This window comes from Podarcis pityusensis (genome assembly GCF_964106645.2).
Source record: "Podarcis pityusensis genome assembly, chromosome: 3".
NCBI classification, from domain to species: Eukaryota; Metazoa; Chordata; class Lepidosauria; order Squamata; family Lacertidae; genus Podarcis; species Podarcis pityusensis.
Window position 1 is genome coordinate 1,196,608 of NC_138026.1, and position 23,598 is coordinate 1,220,205.

The 23,598-nt window shown below is 42.0% G+C and overlaps 1 protein-coding gene and 1 long non-coding RNA gene across 6 annotated transcripts in view; one reads left to right on the plus strand and one right to left on the minus strand.

The window, feature by feature from the left end:
* LOC308472536 overlaps positions 1-23,598 on the minus strand; it is a 188,134-nt gene that overhangs the window by 6,086 nt on the left and 158,450 nt on the right. The window lies entirely within an intron of this gene.
* LOC308472469 (dual specificity calcium/calmodulin-dependent 3',5'-cyclic nucleotide phosphodiesterase 1A-like) lies at positions 879-22,424 on the plus strand. Of its 5 annotated transcripts, none has more exons than XM_080997379.1 (15): positions 879-925; positions 2,223-2,405; positions 3,586-3,652; positions 5,099-5,215; positions 5,974-6,114; positions 6,781-6,881; positions 7,216-7,341; positions 7,982-8,092; positions 8,238-8,358; positions 11,102-11,183; positions 13,717-13,849; positions 15,059-15,279; positions 16,761-17,039; positions 18,338-18,619; positions 21,826-22,424. In XM_080997379.1, the coding sequence occupies exons 3-15, from the start codon at positions 3,587-3,589 to the stop codon at positions 22,185-22,187; spliced, it is 2,142 nt and encodes a 713-aa protein (XP_080853505.1). In that variant the 5' UTR covers positions 879-925; positions 2,223-2,405; position 3,586; the 3' UTR covers positions 22,188-22,424. The 5 variants fall into 5 exon arrangements, with proteins under 5 accessions (XP_080853505.1, XP_080853501.1, XP_080853502.1 ...); XM_080997375.1 differs by lacking the exon at positions 879-925 and adding an exon at positions 932-1,142; XM_080997376.1 differs by lacking the exon at positions 879-925 and adding an exon at positions 932-1,142 and having other exon boundaries at positions 13,765-13,849.

Sequence of the window (23,598 nt, forward strand, 5' to 3'; positions counted from 1 at the left end):
CTGTTATGTTTTTATGGTGTGCTGCTACTATAAGTTGTCATTTTATTACAGTATTAGTTTTTAATATTAGTTTCAAATAAAGTATGACTATATTTCTGAAATTTGAAACTGTTGCTTAATCTAATAAAATAAAAGACAACTTCCCTGGATGTCTAGATCAGTGTTTCCCAACCTTGGGCCTCCAGCTGTTTTCGAACTACAATTCCCATCATCCCTGACCACTGGCCTTGCTAGCTGAGGATTATGGGAGTTGTAGTCCAAAAACAGTTGGAGACCCAAGGTTGGGAAATGCTGGTCTAGATCCAGGTTTGGGGCAAGTATTTGATGATTTAAAATCACAAAACATGCAGCAAAGCATGAGAATATAGGCTGTTAGACCTCTAAAACAGACTATTCTAAGTTAATCCCGAAGTTCTCCAGTTCCCTTAGCATAGAAAGAAACCACACATTTAGTAAGGAACCAGGAGAACAAAAACTTTTAAAAAGAATGGGAAAAATTATAAGTTATCTAGGAGACCACTGTAAGCAGATGGAAACATTAGCAGGATTTTAATTCCACTTATTCTACAAGGAAGGCTCAAGCAGTATGTGGACCGAGAACTCCCAGAAGTGCAAGCTGGATTTAGAAGAGGCAGAGGAACCAGAGACCAAACTGCAAACATGGGTTGGACAATTTCATCTATTTCACTATTTCATCTCAGAGCTACTAGATTCTCCTGCTTTTGACATGTACTTTAGCAATCCTTGCATCTGTTGTCAGTACCACTAGGTTTTCACATAAAATATAAGCGAGGGAGGGGGGAACAACCCTGGGAAATAAGTGTGGACTGCTGTTTAGGCCAAGGTTGTTAGTGGCTACATCAGGATGACATCACAATGCTTATGTAAGGGCTTGACTTCCTTCTGTTGAACTGACATCCACAAGGTATTTATAAGAATGATGTGCACGTAGGGATAGGGAGCTACTCTTAGCTTACGTATATTTAAATGTAGCAACTTACTGCAGTAAAGTTAGTAGACAAAACAGCTGCAAATATGACACAGGATAAACGGGGGAAGCTTGGTGCCAGAACAAATTATACCTCAGCAAAGTCAAAAACCTGTGATCAAAGGGCCAAGAAGAAACTTTCTGCCACTCTGCTGTAAGTCCAGCATCTTCACTTCTAAGCTGAGGGCAGGGATGGGCCCCACGACTCCCAGTCCTCGTTGTGTTTCATCTGGCCCAAGAACACGGCCTGATCAGAAGCTTGCCACTTTCTTTTGGCTCTGACAGCTGTTTCAGTCACATTGTCCAACCCTAGTTAAATGGTCAACATATTTTTTAAAAACATACGGTATATATGACTTTTATAACAGAAGCTGCATGAAAAGTCCAAAATCCACACTTGGACAATACTTTTCTTAGGACCAACAAGTAAGATGTTACACAAATTGGGAGGGGGAAGGAAAAACACTAATCCCCCAACCAAAATACATAAATTAGGCTGGATGTAGGAGCTATGAGGTCCTCAGATTATAATCATCATCTTAAATAAGAACTGCAGATCATTGGCATTATTCCTTTTATCAATCTCCAAACACAGATTAGATATCAATAGAAAATGTCAAAAATTGTGTGCTGATTGCCCCAATCCCCATCCATTGCCATTTTGTTATGGCTGCACCCTGGCACCTCCATTGTGATCTTCTGTTGTGTTTTGCTCTCTCAAGTGAGTCCTGGGGATAGAAGTTTGAGAACCCCTGAACTAGGACACCTGGGGAATGGCAAGTAAAAGAGAAATTCCCTAACCCAGGAGATCTAGGCCAAAGGTGGGCAAGATGTGGCCCTTCAAACGTTGCTGTGCTCCAACTCCCCTCAGCCTCAGCCAGCATGGCCCATATGGTCAGGGATGATGGAGGGCCAAAGGGCCCCAACCCTAATGTATCCCATCTATAGAATAGTGTGACCGGAAAATAAAAAATAAACATGTTAAACCAGGCCACTAATATCATTCTGGTGGCGGTGGTAAACAGGATGATAGCATTTATTTATTTATTGGAAGGCATTTTATAATTGATTTTGATGTTTTAAGTTGGTTTTGCTGGTATTTCTGTTGGGCATTTTATATTTGACTTTTAGAATTGCTCTTTAAATTGTTGCTATATTTTAATCTTTCTTTTAGCTACTTAATTTATTTGAAAACTGGGGTATATATTTAAATACATATCTCTATTCCTTGCAGGAGCCTTTTGGACACTGAGGACGACCTCTCTAATATCCAGTGGGGATCAGTGCCTTTGGAAGTACAGGACTGGCTGACTGTTACCTTTGCAAGGAAAAAAGAGGCGTACAGTATCAAACCTGAGGATCAGCCAAGCATTCGAACTATTTCATATGCAGTCCAGGCTAGTGTTTTGGTAAAAAGGTAAGCATGGGCCATGGAACAAGTAATGAGCCTAAACTCTGTAGCTCATGACTGGTGGAATTAAAGGTGCATCTAACGCAGTCCCTTCAAGAAATGTTACATCCGGAATCTCATTCACCAATTTACACATACACGTGTTCATTATAAGACCAGAAACATAGGGAGTCTGGGGGGCCCAGGACCCCCCAGGAGGCCCAGGACCAGATGTGAGGCAGTACCAGCAAGCTCACCCAGCGGGGGCTGGAGTGGTCCTCTGCTTCCTGCTCACTCCAGCAGTGGCACAACCAGGGTGGTCTGAGCTGGGGCTGCAGGGAAAGGTGCTGCTTCTTCCCATTAAACAAAGGATTTGCGGAGGGAATTACGGCAGGTGTCGCTGTGACCGAGAAGATATTCTCTGTGGCACACTTAATGGAATATGCAAAATAAGGTCAGATCGAGAGCTGGTTGTTAACAGCATAATGCAGGGGTGGGGAACATCCCCTCCCACACCAAGAGCCACCAGACCCACACATCCGTGGGCATCAGAATCATCACAACCCTAAACCCGTTCTCTATGAAGAGAGAGCGCGGGAGATGGGAGATTTTGGTGAGGCAAGGCGAGGCGACTGCCTCAGGCAGCAGGATCCACCAGGGCAGCAGATCCCCATGTCTATCTTTCTTCCTCACTTGCCTCTGATGCAGGACAAGGAGTTGGGGCTTTTGTCTCCATCTTACTGCTCACCTTTCCTGAAGGCAAGGGCTCCAATGCAGCACATTCGCCCCACTTTCCCAGCCCAGTGAGAACAAGGAGCCTTGAAGTCACAACACACACCAGCATTAGGCTGGGGGAAAAGCTTCTGTTGCCTCAAGGCTTCTTGACAGACCCATTTCACTGGGAGGAGGGGCAGCAGGGCAGGACCATGCCAGCCTCTCAGCAGCCTGAGAAATGGCCCGGGGGCAATTAGCTGTCTATAACGCTTGACGGAGCAGCCCTGTCCAGTTGTGGGGGGCAACATTTAGAGACCATCCAGTGAACTTCATGGCCATGTGGGGATTTCCACCAGGATTGCCTCATCAGCCCTAGTTCAACCCTCTTCCTGCTTTGCCACATAGAGTCTCCCCCACTACTTGACTTGACCTACTCTAAGGGTCTTCTTAGAAAATAATCTATGGCTTACATATATTTCATTTGTTCTCCTAGGATGTTCCGTACACCCACCAGTGCAAGTGGTTTGGCTTATCCAGAGAAAGTAATTGCAGCTTTTAAGGTGAAAGTGGTTTTAAAAAAATAATAAAATAAAACGGTCTCCTCGGGAGGTGGTGGACTCTCCTTCCTTGGAGGTTTTTAAGCAGAGGTTGGATGACCACCTGTCAGAGTTGCTTCATTTCTTAAATCAAAGAAAGAGAGCAGTACATGTGAAAAGGATCTAGGAGTCTTGGTTGACCACAAACTTGACATGAGCCAACAGTGTGACGCGGCAGCTAAAAAAGCCAATGCAATTCTGGGCTGCATCAATAGGAGTATAGCATCTAGATCAAGGGAAGTAATAGTGCCACTGTATTCTGCTCTGGTCCGACCTCACCTGGAGTACTGTGTCCAGTTCTGGGCACCACAGTTCAAGAAGGACACTGACAAACTGGAACGTGTCCAGAGGAGGGCAACCAAAATGGTCAAAGGCCTGGAAATGATGCCTTATGAGGAACGGCTAAGGGAGCTGGGCATGTTTAGCCTGGAGAAGAGGAGGTTAAGGGGTGATATGATAGCCATGTTCCAATATATAAAAGGATGTCACATAGAGGAGGGAGAAAGGTTGTTTTCTGCTGCTCCAGAGAAGCGGACACGGAGCAATGGATCCAAACTACAAGAAAGAAGATTCCACCTAAACATTAGGAAGAACTTCCTGACAGTAAGAGCTGTTTGACAGTGGAATTTGCTGCCAAGGAGTGTGGTGGAGTCTCCTTCTTTGGAGGTCTTTAAGCAGAGGCTTGACAACCATATGTCAGGAGTGCTCTGATGGTGTTTCCTGCTTGGCAGGGGGTTGGACTCGATGGCCCTTGTGGTCTCTTCCAACTCTATGATTCTATGATTCTATGAAAGAAAGAAGCCATTTGTATTGATGGCAGAAGTCATTGGCCAAGAGAGCCTTGTTGGAAGGATGTGAGGACCTTCTCAAGGGAGCCAGGGGGCCTGCTGTGGCTGGGTGTCCAGAGAAGGAGGAGGTCATTCGGTTGAGGGAGTTCATCTCTCTGCATCTCTGGCTTGTAGGTCTGAGACCCTTCCTGCTCTGAAATAGGGGTTTCGTTTCTTGTGTGCCTTGAATCCCGTGAGTCTCCTCGGCAGAGTTAGTGGTGGTGGATCTGAGAACTTTGCAGCCATAAAATGAAGATCTGTAATAAACTATTATGACCAGCCATAAGAACACCTAATAAATTGCTGTTTTGATCTCTGTAAACTCCCATATCTATAAGCCAAATGTGGCAAACAGGTTGTCTTTATTTAATGGAAATTGTAGTTGGAGGAAGAGCCGTTTATTATCTACATGCTTTCAATAATCTGCCATAACTACATTCATTGGTATTACATTTTTTACTCATGTGACTTGGGAAACAAAAATGTTTCCATTTATATTTTTACATTTTGCATTTTATATGTTGTCCAGGCACCTAGATTAAGAAATAAAAGTGCTTTTTTGTGTGTTTTCAATTACCAACAGGACATTGATAAATGGGATTTTGATGTATTTGCCTTAAATGAAACTTGTGAAGGGCACAGCTTAAAATACCTGATGTGTGATCTGTTCAACAAGTATGATCTTCTGAGACAATTCAAGGTCAGGAACTTATCTAGTTAAATCTTAGTATGTTAACAATCCAGTGTTTCCAAACTTTCTTTTAACAGAGCAAATTCCATGTTCTTGAAGGGCAAATTATAATACGGCAGCATCTAAGCAAATGAGAAAAAATTATGATAGGTGTGAAATAAAGCACATGGTGAAGCAAAGGGGCGTGTTCACAGAGTGAGTGTGTGGAGAAGGGGGGGGGTTGCCCTGGAGAGAAGTTCCCCTTTCCAGATTACCCCAGATTGGTAAAATCCAAGTTTTGTGTTGGAAAGCTGTGGGCTCCCAGTTGGATGGATGACACCTAAAAAAATCAATGCACATGGAGCTTCCAATCTACATTAAACTCCCATGTGGACGAGCCCTAATTCTTGCCTCCATCTGTCCATTCCATGCCATGGTGCCACCATGGATGTTTCACTTGCTTCTGTGCATCTGCACCGTCCCCTAATCTGCTCTGGAGGGTTGCTGGAAAGCTAGCAGAGATCAGGGACGGGGCAAGGGGGGCAGAGAAGAGGGGAAGTCCTATTGTGAGTGTGGCTGTTGCTTTCCATGCACAATGGTTTGGTTGGAAACAACCCAGGAACATCTCATTTGACCCCTGAATGTCTGGACCTAAATCTTTAGTCTCCTCTGTCACGTCCGAATGATAAATTCAGAAGGGTGTTTGTCATACAACTGGTCTTGCCAATGGTTGCAATAAAAATGTTTATTTCCAGTTCTAAGCATGTCCTAATTCTTGCCTTCCATAGATCCCGATTACCTGCCTGATTTCATTTGCAAGTGCTCTGGAAGTTGGCTACAGCAAGCACCAAAATCCATATCACAATGTGATCCATGCTACAGACGTTACCCAAACTGTGCATTGCATAATGCTTCACACTGGTATGATGGTAAGAAATGCCCTACAGTGAAGGAAAAGAGCATTTGGGATTCTTAGGTCCTCCTTTTCTTGACCTAGGAAAGCCTTTTGTTAGAATAATTTTAGAAACTCACATATTATAGTTCTTTACTAAGGTCTATATTCATTATTTACACATAAGTAGCCATTTCGCTCATAGGATATAGCTGACCCAGAATCATAGAATCACAGAAGTGTAGAGCTAGACAGGGACCCCGAGTGTCATCTAGTCCAACCCCCTGCAAGGCAGGAAATAGAATCTGGGAACCAGTGAATTATACATGGTGTTGCCATGCTATTAAAAAAATGCATTGACTCATGAGATCAATGGAAAAACTAAGGCAGATGAACTTGTGTTAGTGCACAGGATTCAGGAAGGCTGGCATAAGATTCAGGAGGAACCCTAAGTATACATTACTCAGGAGCGTCAGGCATAGACTCCACCATTGACCCCAGTATTGTGGGAGGAAGCGGAAGCTGCTTGGCCCACAGGACAAAATGTGCACCGGGATCCCAAATAACCCCCCACCCTGGCAGCTGCTATTACCACTTAAAAAAGAAAAACTACTAGAGGAGATTGTAGTAATAGATCATTCTGCATCATGTCTAATTGTTAGTTGCGTGCAGGACATGACTGACTTTTAATTCTTCTCACTAGCATTGGTTCACTGACCTGGAGATATTAGCAATTCTTTTCAGCACATCAATCCATGATTATGAACATACTGGAACTACAAACCATTTCCATGTTAGGACAAGGTAAGTCTCTTTTGTCATTTTCCAGTGTGACCATTGCAGCTCCACCTAAACTGAAATGGTAGAACTGAGTGGCTGAAATAGAAGCAGCTCAGCAGAGCTAGACTGCCCATCTCTCCCTCTGCTGGAACCAGTGGAGTGCTTGCTAATAGATGTCAGATCCCCAGAGCACAGTGTGAAAACCAGTACTCTAAAAAGTCAACATTTCCCCCCTAAAAATTGTATATTTTCATCTCTGGGGATGACCTGGCACCAGGAAAAAGAAATGTTCAATCTGTGACTGTGCAGCCCTTCCTAGGTCTGTTTTGGGTAATAGGGCTAGTTTTTTTTATTCTAGGTCAGAAATGGCACTTTTGTACAATGATAAATCAGTTCTTGAAAACCATCATGTGAGTGCTGTTTACCAGCTCATGCAAAATGAAGATATGAACATCTTGGTCAATTTAACCAATGAGGAATGGAGGTGAGATAATATAGGGGTGCTACATAAGGTGTAGTGATGCTTGTGCAGTTACAGGCCTTTCAAGAGTCACTCAACAATGCTATGATTCTATAAGTAAGGATTGCCTTTACAAGCACTCCAGAGTTAACAGGGAGACTTTACTAATTTCCCACCTTTGCAGCTATGGCTTGTAGGCCATAAATGACAAATACAGTTTTGTATGTGGGTGGCTTTCCTTCTCAGGGTAGCAGACAGCTTAATTCAGATAACTTTGGGCTCTGAAGGAGGGCAGAATGCATGGAAATCCTTGTTTTAGAGAACTCACAGAACTCACTGTTAAGTTGTGGGTGAACATATCAGACGACACAGCGATTCTTCAAACAGCTCTTCTTTATTCTGAGGCCAGAACTGAACTGAACTGAAGGGCTCAGTCAGCCTGCTTATATAGAGCTCCAGTACCTTGTTACTGTAACAACTTTCTAAAACTATCCAATCACTGAACGTCACTTTCGATCCTTCATTTGCATACAAACTATCCAATCACTGAACGTCACTTTCAATCCTTCATTTGTATAACTATCTACAGTATCCCCCTGCTGGCCCAGGGTGAGAACTTCAGTATATAACACTCACCATGAACAAATTATTTATGTGCCTTCAGGGAACTGCGCCGGCTGGTCATTGAGATGGTTTTAGCTACGGACATGTCACATCATTTCCAGCAAATGAAATATCTGAAACACGTTCTGAAATGCCTTCAGCATGTAAAAAGGTTGGTTGCATTGGGAAGGGTGTGTGCGTGTTGGAAATCTGAATTTTTGTTGGTGGTATGAATTCTTTAAATCATCTCTCATTTAATATGAGAAACAATCCTACTTTTCTGCTGAAGTAATTCAATAATGCCCTACATTTGACAGGACAGATAGAGATAAACTCATGTCCATGATTGTCCATGCAGCTGACATAAGTCATCCATCAAAGGCCTGGAAATTGCATCAGCAATGGGCAAATGCACTAATGGATGAATTCTTCAAGCAGGTACCATTTTCAAAAGTTCATTGGTAGGCTAGATTCCTTTGCATGTTTGAGATAGATATCAAATTCATATCTTACCTGTCCAGAAAATCCCAAATGGCCTAAAACCTTTATAAAAAAATATGCAAGCAAACATGCATAAGATAACACGTGGCATTTATTGTTGTATGTAATGTAACATAACCTACCCTTGTTGCTTGCACCCATTGTCACAAGAAACCACTGTGAAGCTCTGTCTCAGTTCACATGTAGTGCTAAGCCAAATCATGGCTAAGTGGGAACAAGGCAGCGCACACAGAGCGGACATGGAAGCCACTTCCCTCTTCCCTCTTCCCTCTCCCAGAGCTGCTGCCGCCGCCTCATTGCTCAGGATGCACCATGGTTTGGCTTAGCCTTGCATCTGAATCCAGGCTTGTCGTTTGTCTCATGCCAAACAAATTACAAGCTGTTTGCTTTAGGCTTACTGAGCATGGTTTCTCTGAGGAGGGACAAACCCATTTATGTAATGCCAAGCGAACGTTTCAGGTTATGAGCTCTGCTAACCTGGAAGTAGCTGCTCCTGGTTGAGAACTTTGCCCCAGGATGCAAACGGAAATCGCGCGCTGGAAGGCCCCATTAGCGAAAGTGTGCCTCAGGATAAGATCAGTTTCAGCTTAAGAATGGACCTCCGGAACAAATTAAGTTCGTAACCAGAGGTACCACTGTATTACAAAGCTGAATAATCTGGCTAATTATAGTTGTTCTAAAGCTTCTTCTGCCAACAGCCGAAGCAGCATCCACTGTAAAGCAAGCAGGACAGGTCTCTCCTGCTGTGCGGCATACTAGTAGCAACCCCATTGGAATGCATTGCTCCCAAATAGCAGGCTCTGTTGTGGCTAAAATATCTTCAGAAGGACTGATAGGTGTGCCCCCGTCCCTGTATCTGTACACTTGAGGATCCCTTCTGTTGTATTTTAAGGATAAATAGGTGTGATTAACAGCTTGGTATGAAAGATTAACACCCACATGTTTCAAACTCTGTGTCAGAATTTGAAAATGTTGCTTTTCAAGATGATTGGAGGAGCAGAATTTTCAACTCTTAGGTTTTTGCTTCACACACTTGCAGGTTGACCCCAGGAAGGCGCAAACTGTCCCACACTGTGCTTCATATTAAGCATTTTGGGCATGTTCAGCCCAAGGTCAAGTAACAGCTGCAGTGATTCCATTCTGGCAGTGAAGCCAACAATAGACAATTGCAATGATTGCAATGATTTATGAGATTCATGTGATTCACCTGCATTCCCCACACCCCTGCTATATGTGGGGACTGGAGGTTTTTTTACTGATATTGTGACTGGAGAGAAAAGGCTCAAGCACCACACACTGCGCTCCTGAGGACAATCGTCCTGTGCCTGGTATTTAACTTTATCAAACCCATGGCGTGGTTGCTGATTGTGTCATTTATATTATGTTTCATTTGGCCCTATGTCTCCGAAAACAGGAGTATCTGTTATGTTAGAGGTTCTCAGACTGTGATCTGCAGAACATCGCTGGTCTGTTGAGCTTCATTCAGGTGGTCCATGGTTTCTCTGTAGAAAAATAACTAAAAATATTGTGTCATCTAGTGCAGCGCATGACAGTTGCTACGACAAGCAGAAAAAATATTAAGTGGTCAACCAAGACCCTCAGCAATTTTCAGGTGGCTTTGTGGCAAGGAAAGTTTGGGATCCATTGCATTATGTTATACCAAATACTGTAATGTGTTTAAATAAGGAAAACACCCTGAAATAAAGGTTGTCATTTATTCCTTATTGGGACTTTCATAAACTTGGTAGAATCTTTGAAATTCCGAGTGGAGGGCTCACACTGCACTCTCACAAATAGTGTCTCTTTTTACACAATTATAGATAAACACACACTTATCTTTTCATATTACATACATTCTCAGAGTGTAAGGGGTGATTCAGATGCAACAATCTTGTATAGCCCATGGTTTTATTAAGTCAGAAATGACTATTGAGCCTACACTCTCCCATCTCATTTCTCCCTCCCATGTACGAGCTTTAAAGCTTTTATGTTGGTATCTTTAAGCCACAGTTGCCCATAATGTCTGAAACAAGAAACTGTGGTTTAATGCTGGTTTTCTAAGCAGTGGGAAATCTGTGGGCCTCCAGCTGATGTTAAACTGCAATGCCCATCAACCTCAGCAAGCAGGCTAAAGATGATAGGATCAGCAACATCTGGAGGGGAATCAGTTCCCCACACCTGTTCTAAGCTGCTTCATAGAATCATAGATTTGGAAGGGACCCCAGGGGTCATCTAGTCCAACCCCCTGCAATGCAGGAATCTCAGCTAAAGCATCCATGACAAATGGCCATCCAACCTCTGCTTTAAAACCTCCAAGGGAGGAGAGTTCACCGCCTCGCGGGAGTCTGTTCCACTGTTGAACAGCTCTGTCAGAAACTTTTCCCGAATGTTTAGTCGGAGCCTCCTTTCTTGCTCCTTGAAGCCATAGGTTCGAGTCCTACCCTCCAGAACAGGAGAAAACAAGCATGTTCCCTCTCTTCCATGTGACAGCCCTTCAGATATTTGAAGATGGCTCTCATATCTCCTCTGTCTCTTCTTTTCTGGGCTAAATATACCCAGCTGCTTCAAGCGCTCCTCGTAAGCCTTAGTTTCAAGAGTTTCATATCAAAATAGAAGTGAATTTATTGGATATCGTTCACACTGTCTTATATCTCTGTGCATTCTTTCCCCTCCAACTCAGGGAGACAAGGAGGCTGAATTAGGATTGCCTATTTCTCCACTCTGTGATCGTGGGACTACCAATATTGCTGAAACTCAAATAGGTAATATGAGGGAGGGAGCCAATCTTTAGTCCTTCCTCTCAATCCTTTTCTTTCTGAAAAACAGATGTATGCTTTTCTCCCCCCCCCCCTTTTTTTAAAAAATATTTTTTATTAAGTTTTCCATTTAACAATCCAATCATATCACATTAGTTAATCCAAATTATGCCAATACATATCATAAAATCCAAATATTTTGCCGAATTTTTTAAATTTTTGTTGGGGGTACCCATGCTTCGAGTTCAGTAAGGCTCCAATCATCTCATATTTCGGCTGCTTTAAAGATGTATGCTTTTCTTTCTCACCACAGCTAAACAAAAAACAAAAACAAACAAATATGCCATAGGTGCTAGAAAATGTCCTGGCTGGATCACCATTTCCTGAAGCTCAAAAGCAGATCCAGAAATCACATTAATCATATTATTATTATTATTGTTATTATTGTTATTGTTGTTGTCATTATTATTATTCAGTGCTATGTCCCTTTCACCACCAAACCACCTGACTCGTCAAATCCCCCACTGCACTGCTTTGTGACGTTTTTATAATCCCTTGCAAGCCATGTGTCCCCTACAACATCCCAGTCCTGAATGCCTTTGAGCTTCATTCGGGTCCTGCCTTTCTTTCAGTTTTAAGCAGTGCAGATTACTCAGCAGTTTCCAAGCCTACACTACTTCACCATTTTAAAAAATAATAAATTTTGGCTACTGGTAAACTATTTCTTGAGGGAGTTAATTCCATAGTTAAATTATGCACTGTGTGAAAAGTATTTTCTTTTGTCTGTCCTAATCTTCCAACATTCAGCTTTTTTGATGTCCACAAGCTCTCGTGTTATGAAAGGAGAAACTTATCTCTGCCCACTTTGTCCACTGTTTTCATGTATGTGTTCTTTGAATTCTTTAAGGCATCCCTTATTGCCTGGCTGTATTTATTTTGCCAAAGTTTATGTTCCTTTTGGTTCTCCTCATTTGCACAAGTTTCTAAAGGAAATTTCTTTGCCTCTGATGAGTTCTTTGACTCTACAGTGGTACCCCGGGTTAAGAACTTAATTCGTTCTGGAGGGCTGTACTGAACCTGAAACTGTTCTTAACCTGAAGCACCACTTTAGCTAATGAGGCCTCCTGCTGCTGCTGCACCGTCGGAGCACAATTTCTGTTCTCATCCTGAAGCAAAGTTCTTAACCCAAGGTACTATTTCTGGGTTAGCGGAGTCTGTAACCTGAAGCGTCTGTAACCCGAGGTACCACTGTACTCATTACAGCACCCTCTTGGTGCTGATGGTACCTTTCTTAATCTGTGGTATAAACGCTTATGAGATAAATGCACTTACTGTTTATCCTTTTATTACAACTGTTGTTAATTTTTTTACATCATCAGATACGGGGTTGCACATTTCATGTTGTTTGCTCTGGTGCCTGCTTGGTCTGATATATGCTCACTGGGCTGTGCTTCTCTCCAAACGCCAAACCTGTCCTGGCAGAGCTGCACTTCTGCCAGTTTTCTGCGCCTCCTCCACCAGGTCTCCTGCTTGTGGCCTTCATGCTGGCCTTCGCCACCAAGCTCAACATTTCCGCTTGAGGCCTGAGCACCCCAGGCCTTTTCCTGCGCTGACTACCGCAGGGCGTCTTGGCCGGCCTCTAAAGTGAACTGGGAGCTACCACTGGGGTTGCAAGCTGTAGGCTGAGCTTTGCCATGTCTGAATCCTATCAATAGGTCTTGGTGCTTCTAGGAGACTTGGATATGCTGAGGGTTTATGCAAGACATTCTCGCCACTCTCTCATTACTTTGGGAGACCAGGCAGGAGAAAACTAGAATGGCTGTGGCAAGACCAGCTGAGCTTACCATATTGCCCTGGTGCTGACATGCTAAGCCAGACTTTGACTTAGTGAGCTTGTGGAGAGGAGCTCACATCCACTTTGCTGCTCCCAGGATCCCCAAGCTAAGCTAACATTTGGCTTAGGGTGCTGTCCAAACCGGAACTTGTGGTTAAGCTCCATCCTTATTAGCCATGATGTCTTAGGTCAGTATGGAAGCAAAAAAGAAATGGGAGAAGGCAGGCAGCTGCAAGCTCCTCCCCAGGAACCTGCATGTTCACATGGACTCAGGGCCTGATTCACACATGACCCTAAACCATGTTTATTAAACCATAGCTTAGTGTACTACCACTAGAAATAATAATAGTAATAATAATATTAATAATTTAACTTTTGGGGGGAAACTTGCCTCTTTAGAATCCTTTCCAGATATATCATAGTTTTAGCCAAAATATCTGCACTCATCTCAGACCAGGGCTGGATCTACACAGCTATAAAAATGCTATGAAAAAAAACATTTTAAAGCTCACAATGGAAATGACCTTTGACTTTGGATTTCAGCTCTACAGAGCTATCTGATGTCACATTGTTATAACACATTTATAACGTTATAAGTACACTAATGTAGCTGAGTCCTAGACCCATAAGCTCTGTACTGAAGAATGTTTCTTCATCTAGGACAAGAAATTGAAGAATTATGTCTGGATGTTTTCTTCTTTTCAGGCTTTATTGATGTCATAGTGAAACCAATTTTTTCTCTTATAATTGAAGCAGCTGAGAAAATTGTTGAGCCTCTTATATATGAAGCTTTTGAAACTGGATGTTCCTCTAGCAGAGATTCTGGATATTTTTCCGGGTATGACTGTTCTTCTTGCTTTTTTTGTTAATGTTATCCTTATTTTTTTACAAATTGCTCTTGTCACCATGGTCTTTGATACTGGCAAGATATTAACTCATTTTCAGTTTTGTTTCAATAATTGTTCTTCATTTAACTCCCCAACCTTTCATTTTTTCATTTTTTATTTTTTTGTTCTGTTCAGAGCCCCGTATTTCATCTATGCATGTCTTCTCTTTTCTCCTCCAGGGCTTCCTGATAGCCCAATGAGGAATTTTAAGTTAACACTGTGAGTTTACTGCATTCCAGTAACTTTCATGTTTTTGTAATGTGAGATTAGTTTTTAAAATGTTGAAGTGGAGTAAAATTTTGTTATCAATATTTCACTTAATTTCCAGTGAAAGGGTGAATTGGACTCCACTAGCAGATTGATAGGTCTTTAAAAAGTCCCGCAATAGCGGCATTTGATTGTCCCAGTGTTCATTTCTGTTCCTGAAAAAGAGGGCATTGATTTTCTCTCATTATTATACTATATATATTTTCTGATGTTTTAAAATATATGCTGGTATACGTTTGAGGAAAGACGCAAACCCCCAAACCCAAGAAATTAATGCATGCCAGATTCTAACTAATATTTGGGATAGGAAGGGGAAATGCAAGCTGCCAAATCCATGCAAAGCAGCCTGGCCAGGCTAATTAAGTGTAGCTCCATTAAGAACCATTGGCAATGCAAGAGAACTGTCTTTTCCAGCAGGAGAAATGGCAGGTTACCAAGGTGAACTATTAGGAAACAGTGTCTTAACATAAGGTTAGGGTTTTTGGTGAGAGATTTACTGGGGGGGAAAGAGGACAAGGGCAGAATGATCTTGGCTGCTGACTGGAGAGGTTGCAACCCAGAGCCCGGGGAGGCTGGCTGGCTGCTCTGGACTCCAGCTGGCTGGTGCTCTGAGAGAAGCCGGGGAGACATGCAGCTGCATATCAGTGTAGAATAAATGCTACAGCCTCTGCCGTAGCCTGAATTCACAATGGGAACATGACCCTGGGGGAGGCCCTGGAACCCCTGGGTCATGCTACTGCTTGGTACAGATTGGGGTGCCATGTAGCAATCAGTGCTTTTTTCCATGCCAATTTTAGATGTCAGTTGCTTCTCCAGAACTCTAAAAACCTTAAAAATTACTTCAACAATTTCAGCCTGACTCATTACTTATGGTTTTCTTTCCTTTTGTAAAGATCAGGGTCAACTGAAGATGAAAATAAACCAAAACTTAGTGGGAACAGTTTTGAAGAGGAAGAAAACTTTAGTCCGGGAAGCGTCAAAAGTGAAAGTGGGACTTGCACAGAGAGAAATCTCTTAATTTCATTGGATATAGCAAGCTTTGAAGAACACTTGGTGCATAATATTGAAGCAAACAGAAAAAAGTGGAAAGAGAGCCAGGAGCCCAAGAGCAAAGGTAGGAGGATCCATTTCTGCAGACTCTGAGCCCTTCATGCACTCAATAACCATTTCCCACATTTGTGTCCACGCCATTCTTGCTGCTCTCAACAAAGTCCTTTGCAGAAGGAAGAGACTGTTTTCTGGAGCAGAACAGATTGCAATTTATATTTTCCTTCAATAAAAATGTCTTACTATTATTAAAAACAACTACAAGGTCTTAATTTGGCATTTCAGTTCTCCTAGACTAGCCCTAACCGCCTGTCCAATTAAACAGAATCAATACTGGGAACAATCTCAGCTCATTGCTAGCCTTATATGTATAACTATGGGCTGCACCCGAGCTCCCCCCCCCCACCCCCCATCCCATAGAGCTCCCCCTTCCCACCCCATGCAGCTAACTACTAACCTTACTTTTTACCTTCCCAGCCCCATTTCTGAAGTCACTTCTTTCTCCTCTTCTGCAGCACTGCTTTGCACCCAGTTTCCCCTTCACCACGTTTAGGGAAGTTTTTAATGTTTGATGTTTTATCGTTTTTTAATATTCTGTTGGGAGCCGCCCAGTTAGATGGGAGGCATACAAATATTATTCTTATTCGGATGTCCGTGCCTCCTCCCTCTCTTTTTGTGCAAGTTGCCTTCACAAGCCACACCTCGGTAACCTCCCACATCTTCCTCCTCCCACACATTGCAACTACTCGGCACACTTGTCACCATTTTTTCTTATTCTTCAGACCCTGCCATGCTCTTGCTTTCATCTCCAGCGCCAGTCCTATGTCTCATACACCCTTGTTTTTTGCAACCGTCTTTAGACCCCTTTTTTCACCTTCACTTTCCTTTTTCCTTCATCTTCCTCCTCTTCTCAATTCTCCCTTGCCCACGCATCACCCCCATTTCCATGCCTTTTCCTCTTCTTTTGTGCAGCCCTCTTTGCACAGGCACACACTTAATCACCTTCCCTTCCATTTTCCAACTCTCTTGCATACAAACTGACCCTATCTCCATGCTGCCTCCTCTCTTATTCTGCAGCTCTCTTTGCATGCACACCCCGCATGCTGACACATGCAAATTTATCTTTCAGATGCATTTGCATTAAGAGCAAGCCTGTCAGTTGACCTGTTCAGTTAGAGAAGGTTCGGTTCCCACTGTATCCAAACAACAAAAGTTTGAGTAAAGCAGGGAAAGAGACCGAGATGAATATATTTATGAGTTTGGGTGGGCGGATTCCCCTTAAAGTCTTGCGTACCAGTTTCTCTCCCATAATTTGAGTTAGCAGATGTAGGAGATGACTAAAAGTTGAAGTCTTCACCCAGGTGCAAGACAGCTTAGCAGTGTACAAAGGGTGATTCTGATACTTTTGTACATGTAAAAAACAAGAATGAAAGCCTAAAACGAGTGGTCCACAAAGTGGTTGTGCATAAACCACATTTTTAAAAAAATGAATATTGGGAAATGTTTCATAAATATTTATCTGTCTTTCTACATTTCCTTTGTTTTTAGAATCACCAATGAAAGAAAGTAACAAGGCCAAAGACAAAGTAAGTAAAGATAAAAAAGAGGGGGGGAAACCCCAGAAAACATCAAAGCCCAAACACCATCCTTCAAAGTCCAATAAACTTTGTATTGCACCACAAAGTCCTACCGTTTGCGATTGTGAGCTTTGCCACAACAGAGCATTTGAACCAATGGATGTCAGCTTCATCGTTTACAACGCAGGTGCATCAGAACCGTTTCAGCCACAGCCGGATGACGAGGTCATGGATGTCACAGAATCATATGGTATTCAAAATAACTTTTCTATCCAGATTGTTGTCTTCATAGATCCATTATTTTTATTTTGCACAAAAATGCATTCAATCTATCCTTAGGTAGTGCGCTCTCGCGCTCTCTCTCTCTCTCTCTCTCTCTCTCTACTGTATATCACTCCCCAACCAATTTTCCTTGCATCCTTTCCCCACATTTAACAAATTCCAGTTCTGCAAAACCTCAGATTTTGCAGCACCAAATTAAGAGTTTTGTAATTTGCATTCATTCACTCATTAATAGAGATAAAAGGATTTGTCAGTTTTGGTCCTCTTAGGTTTTGATTTTTCTGATCTTAATTTTGCCACATTTCTGCAGCAATTTGAAAATAAATCAGCATTCTAGTGCAAGTGTTATCTAATAAACACATTTTTGTAATCTATTTTTATTAATGTACATATTTTTGCAAGCAATGTCTCCTAATATAATGCATTTTCATTAATATATGCATTTTTAATGCACACTTTTACCTAAATATGCATTTTTTAAACGTTGGTTGATTGGAGAACTGCATTTCAGTATTCAGAAAAATACAAATTTTTAAGGATGGTTATGTTTTGATTCTCATATAGTTTCAGAAAAGGCAAATTTGAGAAATTCGGCTTTAAATGCAAACTGAATTTTATTGCTCCCCCATCTCTATTCATTTCAGTAACAGAACCTGTTATTTTCTGTTTACAAAAGTGTAGCAGGAACTGATGTAGAAATCTAGACATACCGTCTGCAGCTTCCAGATGAGTGTTGCTTCCTTGAAAAATTGAGTTCCTGAATTGGATTCATATTTTCATGCAGGTTGTCTACAAAGGCACTTGAGATAAGGGAGGGTAGATCTGCATTGATTAAGCCTCCAATAAGCCAAAATTGCAGGCAGTTCCAACCAATGTTCATATGCTTCACAAGTAATTACAAGAACCCAGTGCTTTTGATCAAAGACGACAGTGCATGAATGTAATACCTTATTTTAAAAACATCACAGTAATTTAGGAGACAAATATTTTATGGGAGTGGAGTATTAGGATCAAGTTCCTAGCACATGAACAGCAAGCTGATTAGATATTTCCAGTTATGTTTCTACTTTAATATTTTTGCTGGTCTCTTCTAAGGAACTAGTTTAAGGAGTTCCTAGTAATGCAAATCCTAAGTTTTTAATTTTTATCAAAAGTTGTCTAGATTACAAGAATGTAAGCAGAAGTGGCATTTTCATTTGAGAAATAGAACTTTTCATTTGAGAAGATTTAGCTGACTGTCCCTTTTTTTGCATATTTGTTTTGTAGAGGAATTGGTGGATAATAAAAGTTCCTGGAGGAAAGCTGCTGGCCAGGATACAGATAAAAACATATACGAGATGAGAGGCATGGTTCCAAAAACAAAACCTCTGCGTCCTAATGAAAGCGATGATGTGATCATTGAGGAATTCATACCAGATGATCCTGAGCCCCCAAAAGAAAGTGAACACCCTGCCGTCCCTGATCACAATGGTGCCCAGCTGTCACCTGGTCTTGGCTTTATGTCAGAGCTAACCAAAAGTGAAGTCGATTTCTTTTCCCTGTGGAACGGTAATTGGCCATTTCTGCTCAGGCTTCAGTGATGATTAATAGGTAGTTTTAGCACAAACCTCAATGAACCTTCAGCATTTCACAGATGAAAATGGTCACTTATTGGCTGGTGCCATTGGTGAACTGTGACAAGCCAACATCATACAGGTGGTGGAGGAAATAGCAGTGCCAACACAACCCAGGCACTGTGTGCCACAAATAGAGATGGCAAAAGCAGTATATTGCACTTATACAGTGGTACCTAAACCTTAATCCGTTCTGGAAGTCTGTTCTTAACCTGAAACTTCTTAACCTGAGGTACCACTTTAGCTAATGGGCCTGCCGCTGCCGCTGCCGCACGATTTCTGTTCTCATCCTGAAGCAAAGTTCTTAACCCGAGGTACTACTTCTGAGTTAGCAGAGTCTGTAACCCAAGGTACCACTGTAATCTCATTTTACAGTCAAGGAAGACCATCTGGTGACACAGAATTCTTAGGAGAAACAATAATAGAGTACCTCCCAGCCTATACAGAGTTCCTTCCACTTGCCAAAATGACGACAGCTTCTCCCTCCCCTATGCATTCCTTCCTGGTTTAAGGTATGCCCTCATCAGGACTCAGCCTAGAGTTTCAGTGCCAAGACTGAGTCCTGGAAAATGGCAGTCCAATTATCTGATTATGTGGCTTTCATCACCACTGAATAACTACAGTTTCTTGCTTCCCCTCAGAATTCAGAAGGATGTTGCCTTTCAGCACATGCATGGCAACAAAATTAGAATTTTTGATCATTTTTGACAGTCCTTTCCCTCCACAAATTCTACAACTGGTTCCCCCTTTTCCCATCCCTTCTTCTATCAGTACAACAGACGCGTTGACAAAATAAAGGTGTGTTTTAATGACTTCTAAACATGCTGGAAAAGTGCGTTTTTTAAATTTTTTATGTTCAACTTAATGTTTTATCAATGAGCTAAAAAGCAAAATTTGGAAATTGAATAACTCATTATTGTATGAAAAAGAATAACTGAGAAAGTTAAAAAAAACCTGAACTGAAATCCTTTCTTCAAAGTAGCAAAACAAAGGAAGTACCAATCTTAACCATGTGGGATACATGTAAAGCTTGAGGATGTTCATAAGTATTTATGGATTATTCATACTTTCAGTAATTTAGTAAGTCAAGACAACAACAGAAAAATACAAGGACAAAATGAATTTGATTTTGAAATGAAACGTAAGGAAACAGAATCTAAGGAACTTTTTTGCAAGTTTTTAAGAGCAAAACAAAAACTGGAAACAGTAGATACTTATAAAACGTGTAAAAACATGTGCATACTAAACAGAAATGCTTTGAAATAGTAGTAAAAACAGGCAGACTACATGACCTACAACACACACACACACACACACACACACACACACACACCAGATATTGGCACTTGATAGAAACAATGGTGGTGTACACCCTCAGATCAGGACCGGCCCACCCATGAGGCAAGATCCACTGGGGCAGCAGATCCTGACATCGATCTTTCTTCCCTCTTGTTCCTGTTGTTGATCTTTCCTCACCCCTTTTTATCTGGCGAAGAGAGGGGTACCATTTGACGTCCGTCTCGGGTGCCATAATGCCTTGGCCCAGCCCTCCCTCAGGTTCACTATATCAGTATACCTCTCAAGCCCCAGAACTAGGACAAATAACATATTTTTTTAGAAAAGTCTGAAATTCTGAAATTAATATATGACGATGGAATGTTTCTTGATGACCCTGACTTGAAACAAGTGATATTAGAGACTAATAATTTCCTAAAAGTCAGTTGCGTGTCGAGGTCCCCAGGGCCACCCCAGTAACTCACACATCACACTGAATTTTTTGTTTAAGGTTTTTGGCATAATTTTGGCCAGAACTTCATTAAAATACAAAAATGTGAGTGGCTGCTTAGGCATTGGTTGCGACTATCTGCCCCCACCATGGGGGACAGACTGACATTCTGCACGATGCGAAAGTCAGAAAAGGGGAATACACTTGGGGGTAGCGACGGAGCAGGGAACCTGCCCTCAGCCCTCCCCAAATGCAACCAGGAGCTCATTGCTATGGCCCGAGCCCCCTTGACAGAGTGGACAAGCAATAGTTAGCCCCCAATTCCTTTAACGGAATCCCTTGCAGCAGCAGCATTAGAGGGGCAGGCACTCAACCTACCAAGGGCAGGCACTCAACCACTGCCCCTCAACCAACCAAACCATAAACCAATGCCTAACCGCAACCTTACAAGTTGTGACAATTTGCTACGCAGTAGGCAAAAACCAAATAGCCCCAGCCAATCAGCCAGATGGACAAAATTCCTACCGGGCCCCTGCCCCAAGAGCAGACGACCCCATGACAAGCATAGCAAGGTCAAAGCGAACAACCCTAATTCTAGGGAGGGGGGGACGGGCAATCCGATGCACGGGTGAAAAGAGGAAGCCCTAGCCTCGTGCAAGGAGTTTTAGCATTTCTGGCTGTCAATCAACAAATGGCAACATTAACTTCTTCCAACAACAAGGGAAGCTCCAATCGCATCAGTGGCCAACGATCAATTAGCCCGCCCCCAACTCTGGAGTGTCCTGGTGGCCCCCACCGCAACACATGCTCTCCATGAAGGAGAACACGCTTTGCCACAATTCAACACACAGAAGGATGAGCAGATCTCAGCCTTTAAAGCAGAGCTCAAACACTGAGTTGGGTGAGGATAAAAAATGATGGCATTGCTAAATAGTATGAAAAAACAAAATTAAACTTTAATCCCACATAAAAATATTGAAAAGTAACAATAAATTTATTAAAATGTAACATTAAATGGACTCATCTATCCAGCTCAATGCCTGGTCAACAAACTAATGTGATAAATACCGGTAATTAATAAATTATGTGTATGAGAAGAGAAAAAAAGCTACATGTGGATCATCTTTTTAAATGGCATATACAGAACCTTCATCAGCACATGTACATGCAATGAAATATGTTTATGTGGTTTATGGATGCTTTCACACATTTCCAATATGCTGTGATTCACAAACTCTAAGCATGGTTTTTCCACTATGTTTTACTCAGAATAGACCTAATTTAAATCATGTTTATTAATGTTAATAGATCTACTCTGAGTAACACTTAGTTAAATACCACCCTCAATCAGGCAAAATGCATGCAAACATAGTAATATATTCTCTAACAATATACTTTTTTCTCCCTCTCTGCAGAAGAAATCATGAGACGTGCTGCGGAGCAGCAGAAACAAGACCAAAGCAGAATGGCTGCTGACGCTGCGTTACAGGGGGCAATATCAGCAAAACAAAATGAGGGTTGTCAAGCAAACTCAGCTGATCAAAACTTTGTTCTACAAGTAATCTCTATTGACACCCCTATTATAACAAACAGGACAGAATCAGGACAACATTGTGACCCATCCCAGAAGGAAGTTGCCAATACTTCTGCCCTAAAGCAAGATATCACCACGCCATCAAATGCATGCCAACAAAATGAAACAACCCCACGTGGAGCTGGAGCCGCAGCTGTATCTGTCACATCCTTGAGCTATGGGGTATTTAAAATTCCCCAGTAGATTATTGATCTAACTGGTAGGCTAAGATTGCACTGTCTTCAAGCTTAACAGAAACCAAGACCTGATCAAATACAAGGCACCTGACTCAGACATAGAACTTCTGACTGCTGAATGTTCAAAAGTTAAGGGGGAAATGCTTATTGTGAGATCAGTTGACAGAAATCTGAAACACGCAGTGGTCGCTACAGAATAGGTAGAGGTAATTCTTAATAAACCTTCTTATTGGTGGAAATGAAACCCACCTCTTCCCCTTCCCCTGAAGATTTTGAGTCTGTGGGACTTTTCAGGAGGCTGAAATAGAAGTGTGAGAGAAAATATACAAGGAGAAGAAAGGCATGTCAATGGGATGGACAGATGTTAAATATTTATCTTGATACCATTTTTAGTCAGACTATAGAGTTTGTGTTTGGAATGGAAGAATGGTGAAGGGGCAGAGAAGGGGTATAAAGATTGCACATATGGTGTTGAAGAGGAAAAAACAACCTTTTCAGGAGCACTTTGAGACTTCCTAGCCATCATGCACACTAGGGACCCATCTCAGGATCTGGCAAAATGCACGTGGCAGGGAGAGCACACTCTCAATCCGGTGTTTTGTTAGGGAATGTGATATGTTGGGGGAGCTCTTACTTGTTCCTTTGAGATGGACAGATCATTGCCTGGTCATTCCCAGTGCTGGTGAGAAACATGGAAGAACTCTCCCAGAACAATTGACTTACAACTTTTCTAATTTCCTGTGACTCTCAAATGGTGGCTGTTTCTGTTCCTCTTACACAGCAAAAAACAAACAAACACAAATATCTATTTTCAGACACTGAGATGTAGGGTGTGGACTTTGTAATCCTAGCCTATCAGTGCAGTAAAATCCTGCATCCTTAAAAAAAGTCCTCTTAAGGTTTAAATGTTATGTTAACTTTGCAGGAAGGGTGTGGTATACTATTTTTGTCCATAGTAATTTACTATAGAATTGCTATGTTCCTACATCACAAAGCATCAAACTATGTAAAATATGAAACATAAAAGTCAACATTCTGCTATGCTCATCTAGAACGACTATTGTTACATCCTAGAGGAATCAGTCTTGAGTAGAGTTTTCAAATTCATGTGTTCTTTTGAACAGCAATGCCTGGCCATAGTAACTTTCTCAAGTTGCAGTGTCCTCCAGACTAACAAGGACAACTTCATAAATATTTTTCCTACATGGAAAACATATCAATCAGCCTAAGAAAATCTGTGCAACCTGCATGTAATCAGCCATGTGTGGCAATCAGTCGGGATTCGTTTTTACTTAGTGTCCAATCCAGTCGGGATTCAGGCCTCATCATGGGACTGAAACTGCCTTGGTCGCGCTGGTTGATGATCTCCGGCGGGCTAGGGACAAGGGTGAAAGCTGTTTCTTAGTTCTGCTGGATCT

What these genes read in the sequence shown, in the direction of transcription:
- LOC308472469 (XM_080997375.1), top strand. Translation starts at nt 1,036, where the DNA reads ATGACACAGGATAAACGGGGGAAGCTTGGTGCCAGAACAAATTATACC. An exon ending in TTAACCAATGAGGAATGGAG is followed by an intron (nt 7,342 to 7,981) that starts GTGAGATAATAT and finishes ATGTGCCTTCAG; the next exon opens with GGAACTGCGCCGGCTGGTCA. An exon ending in CCAGGAGCCCAAGAGCAAAG is followed by an intron (nt 15,280 to 16,760) that starts GTAGGAGGATCC and finishes CTTTGTTTTTAG; the next exon opens with AATCACCAATGAAAGAAAGT.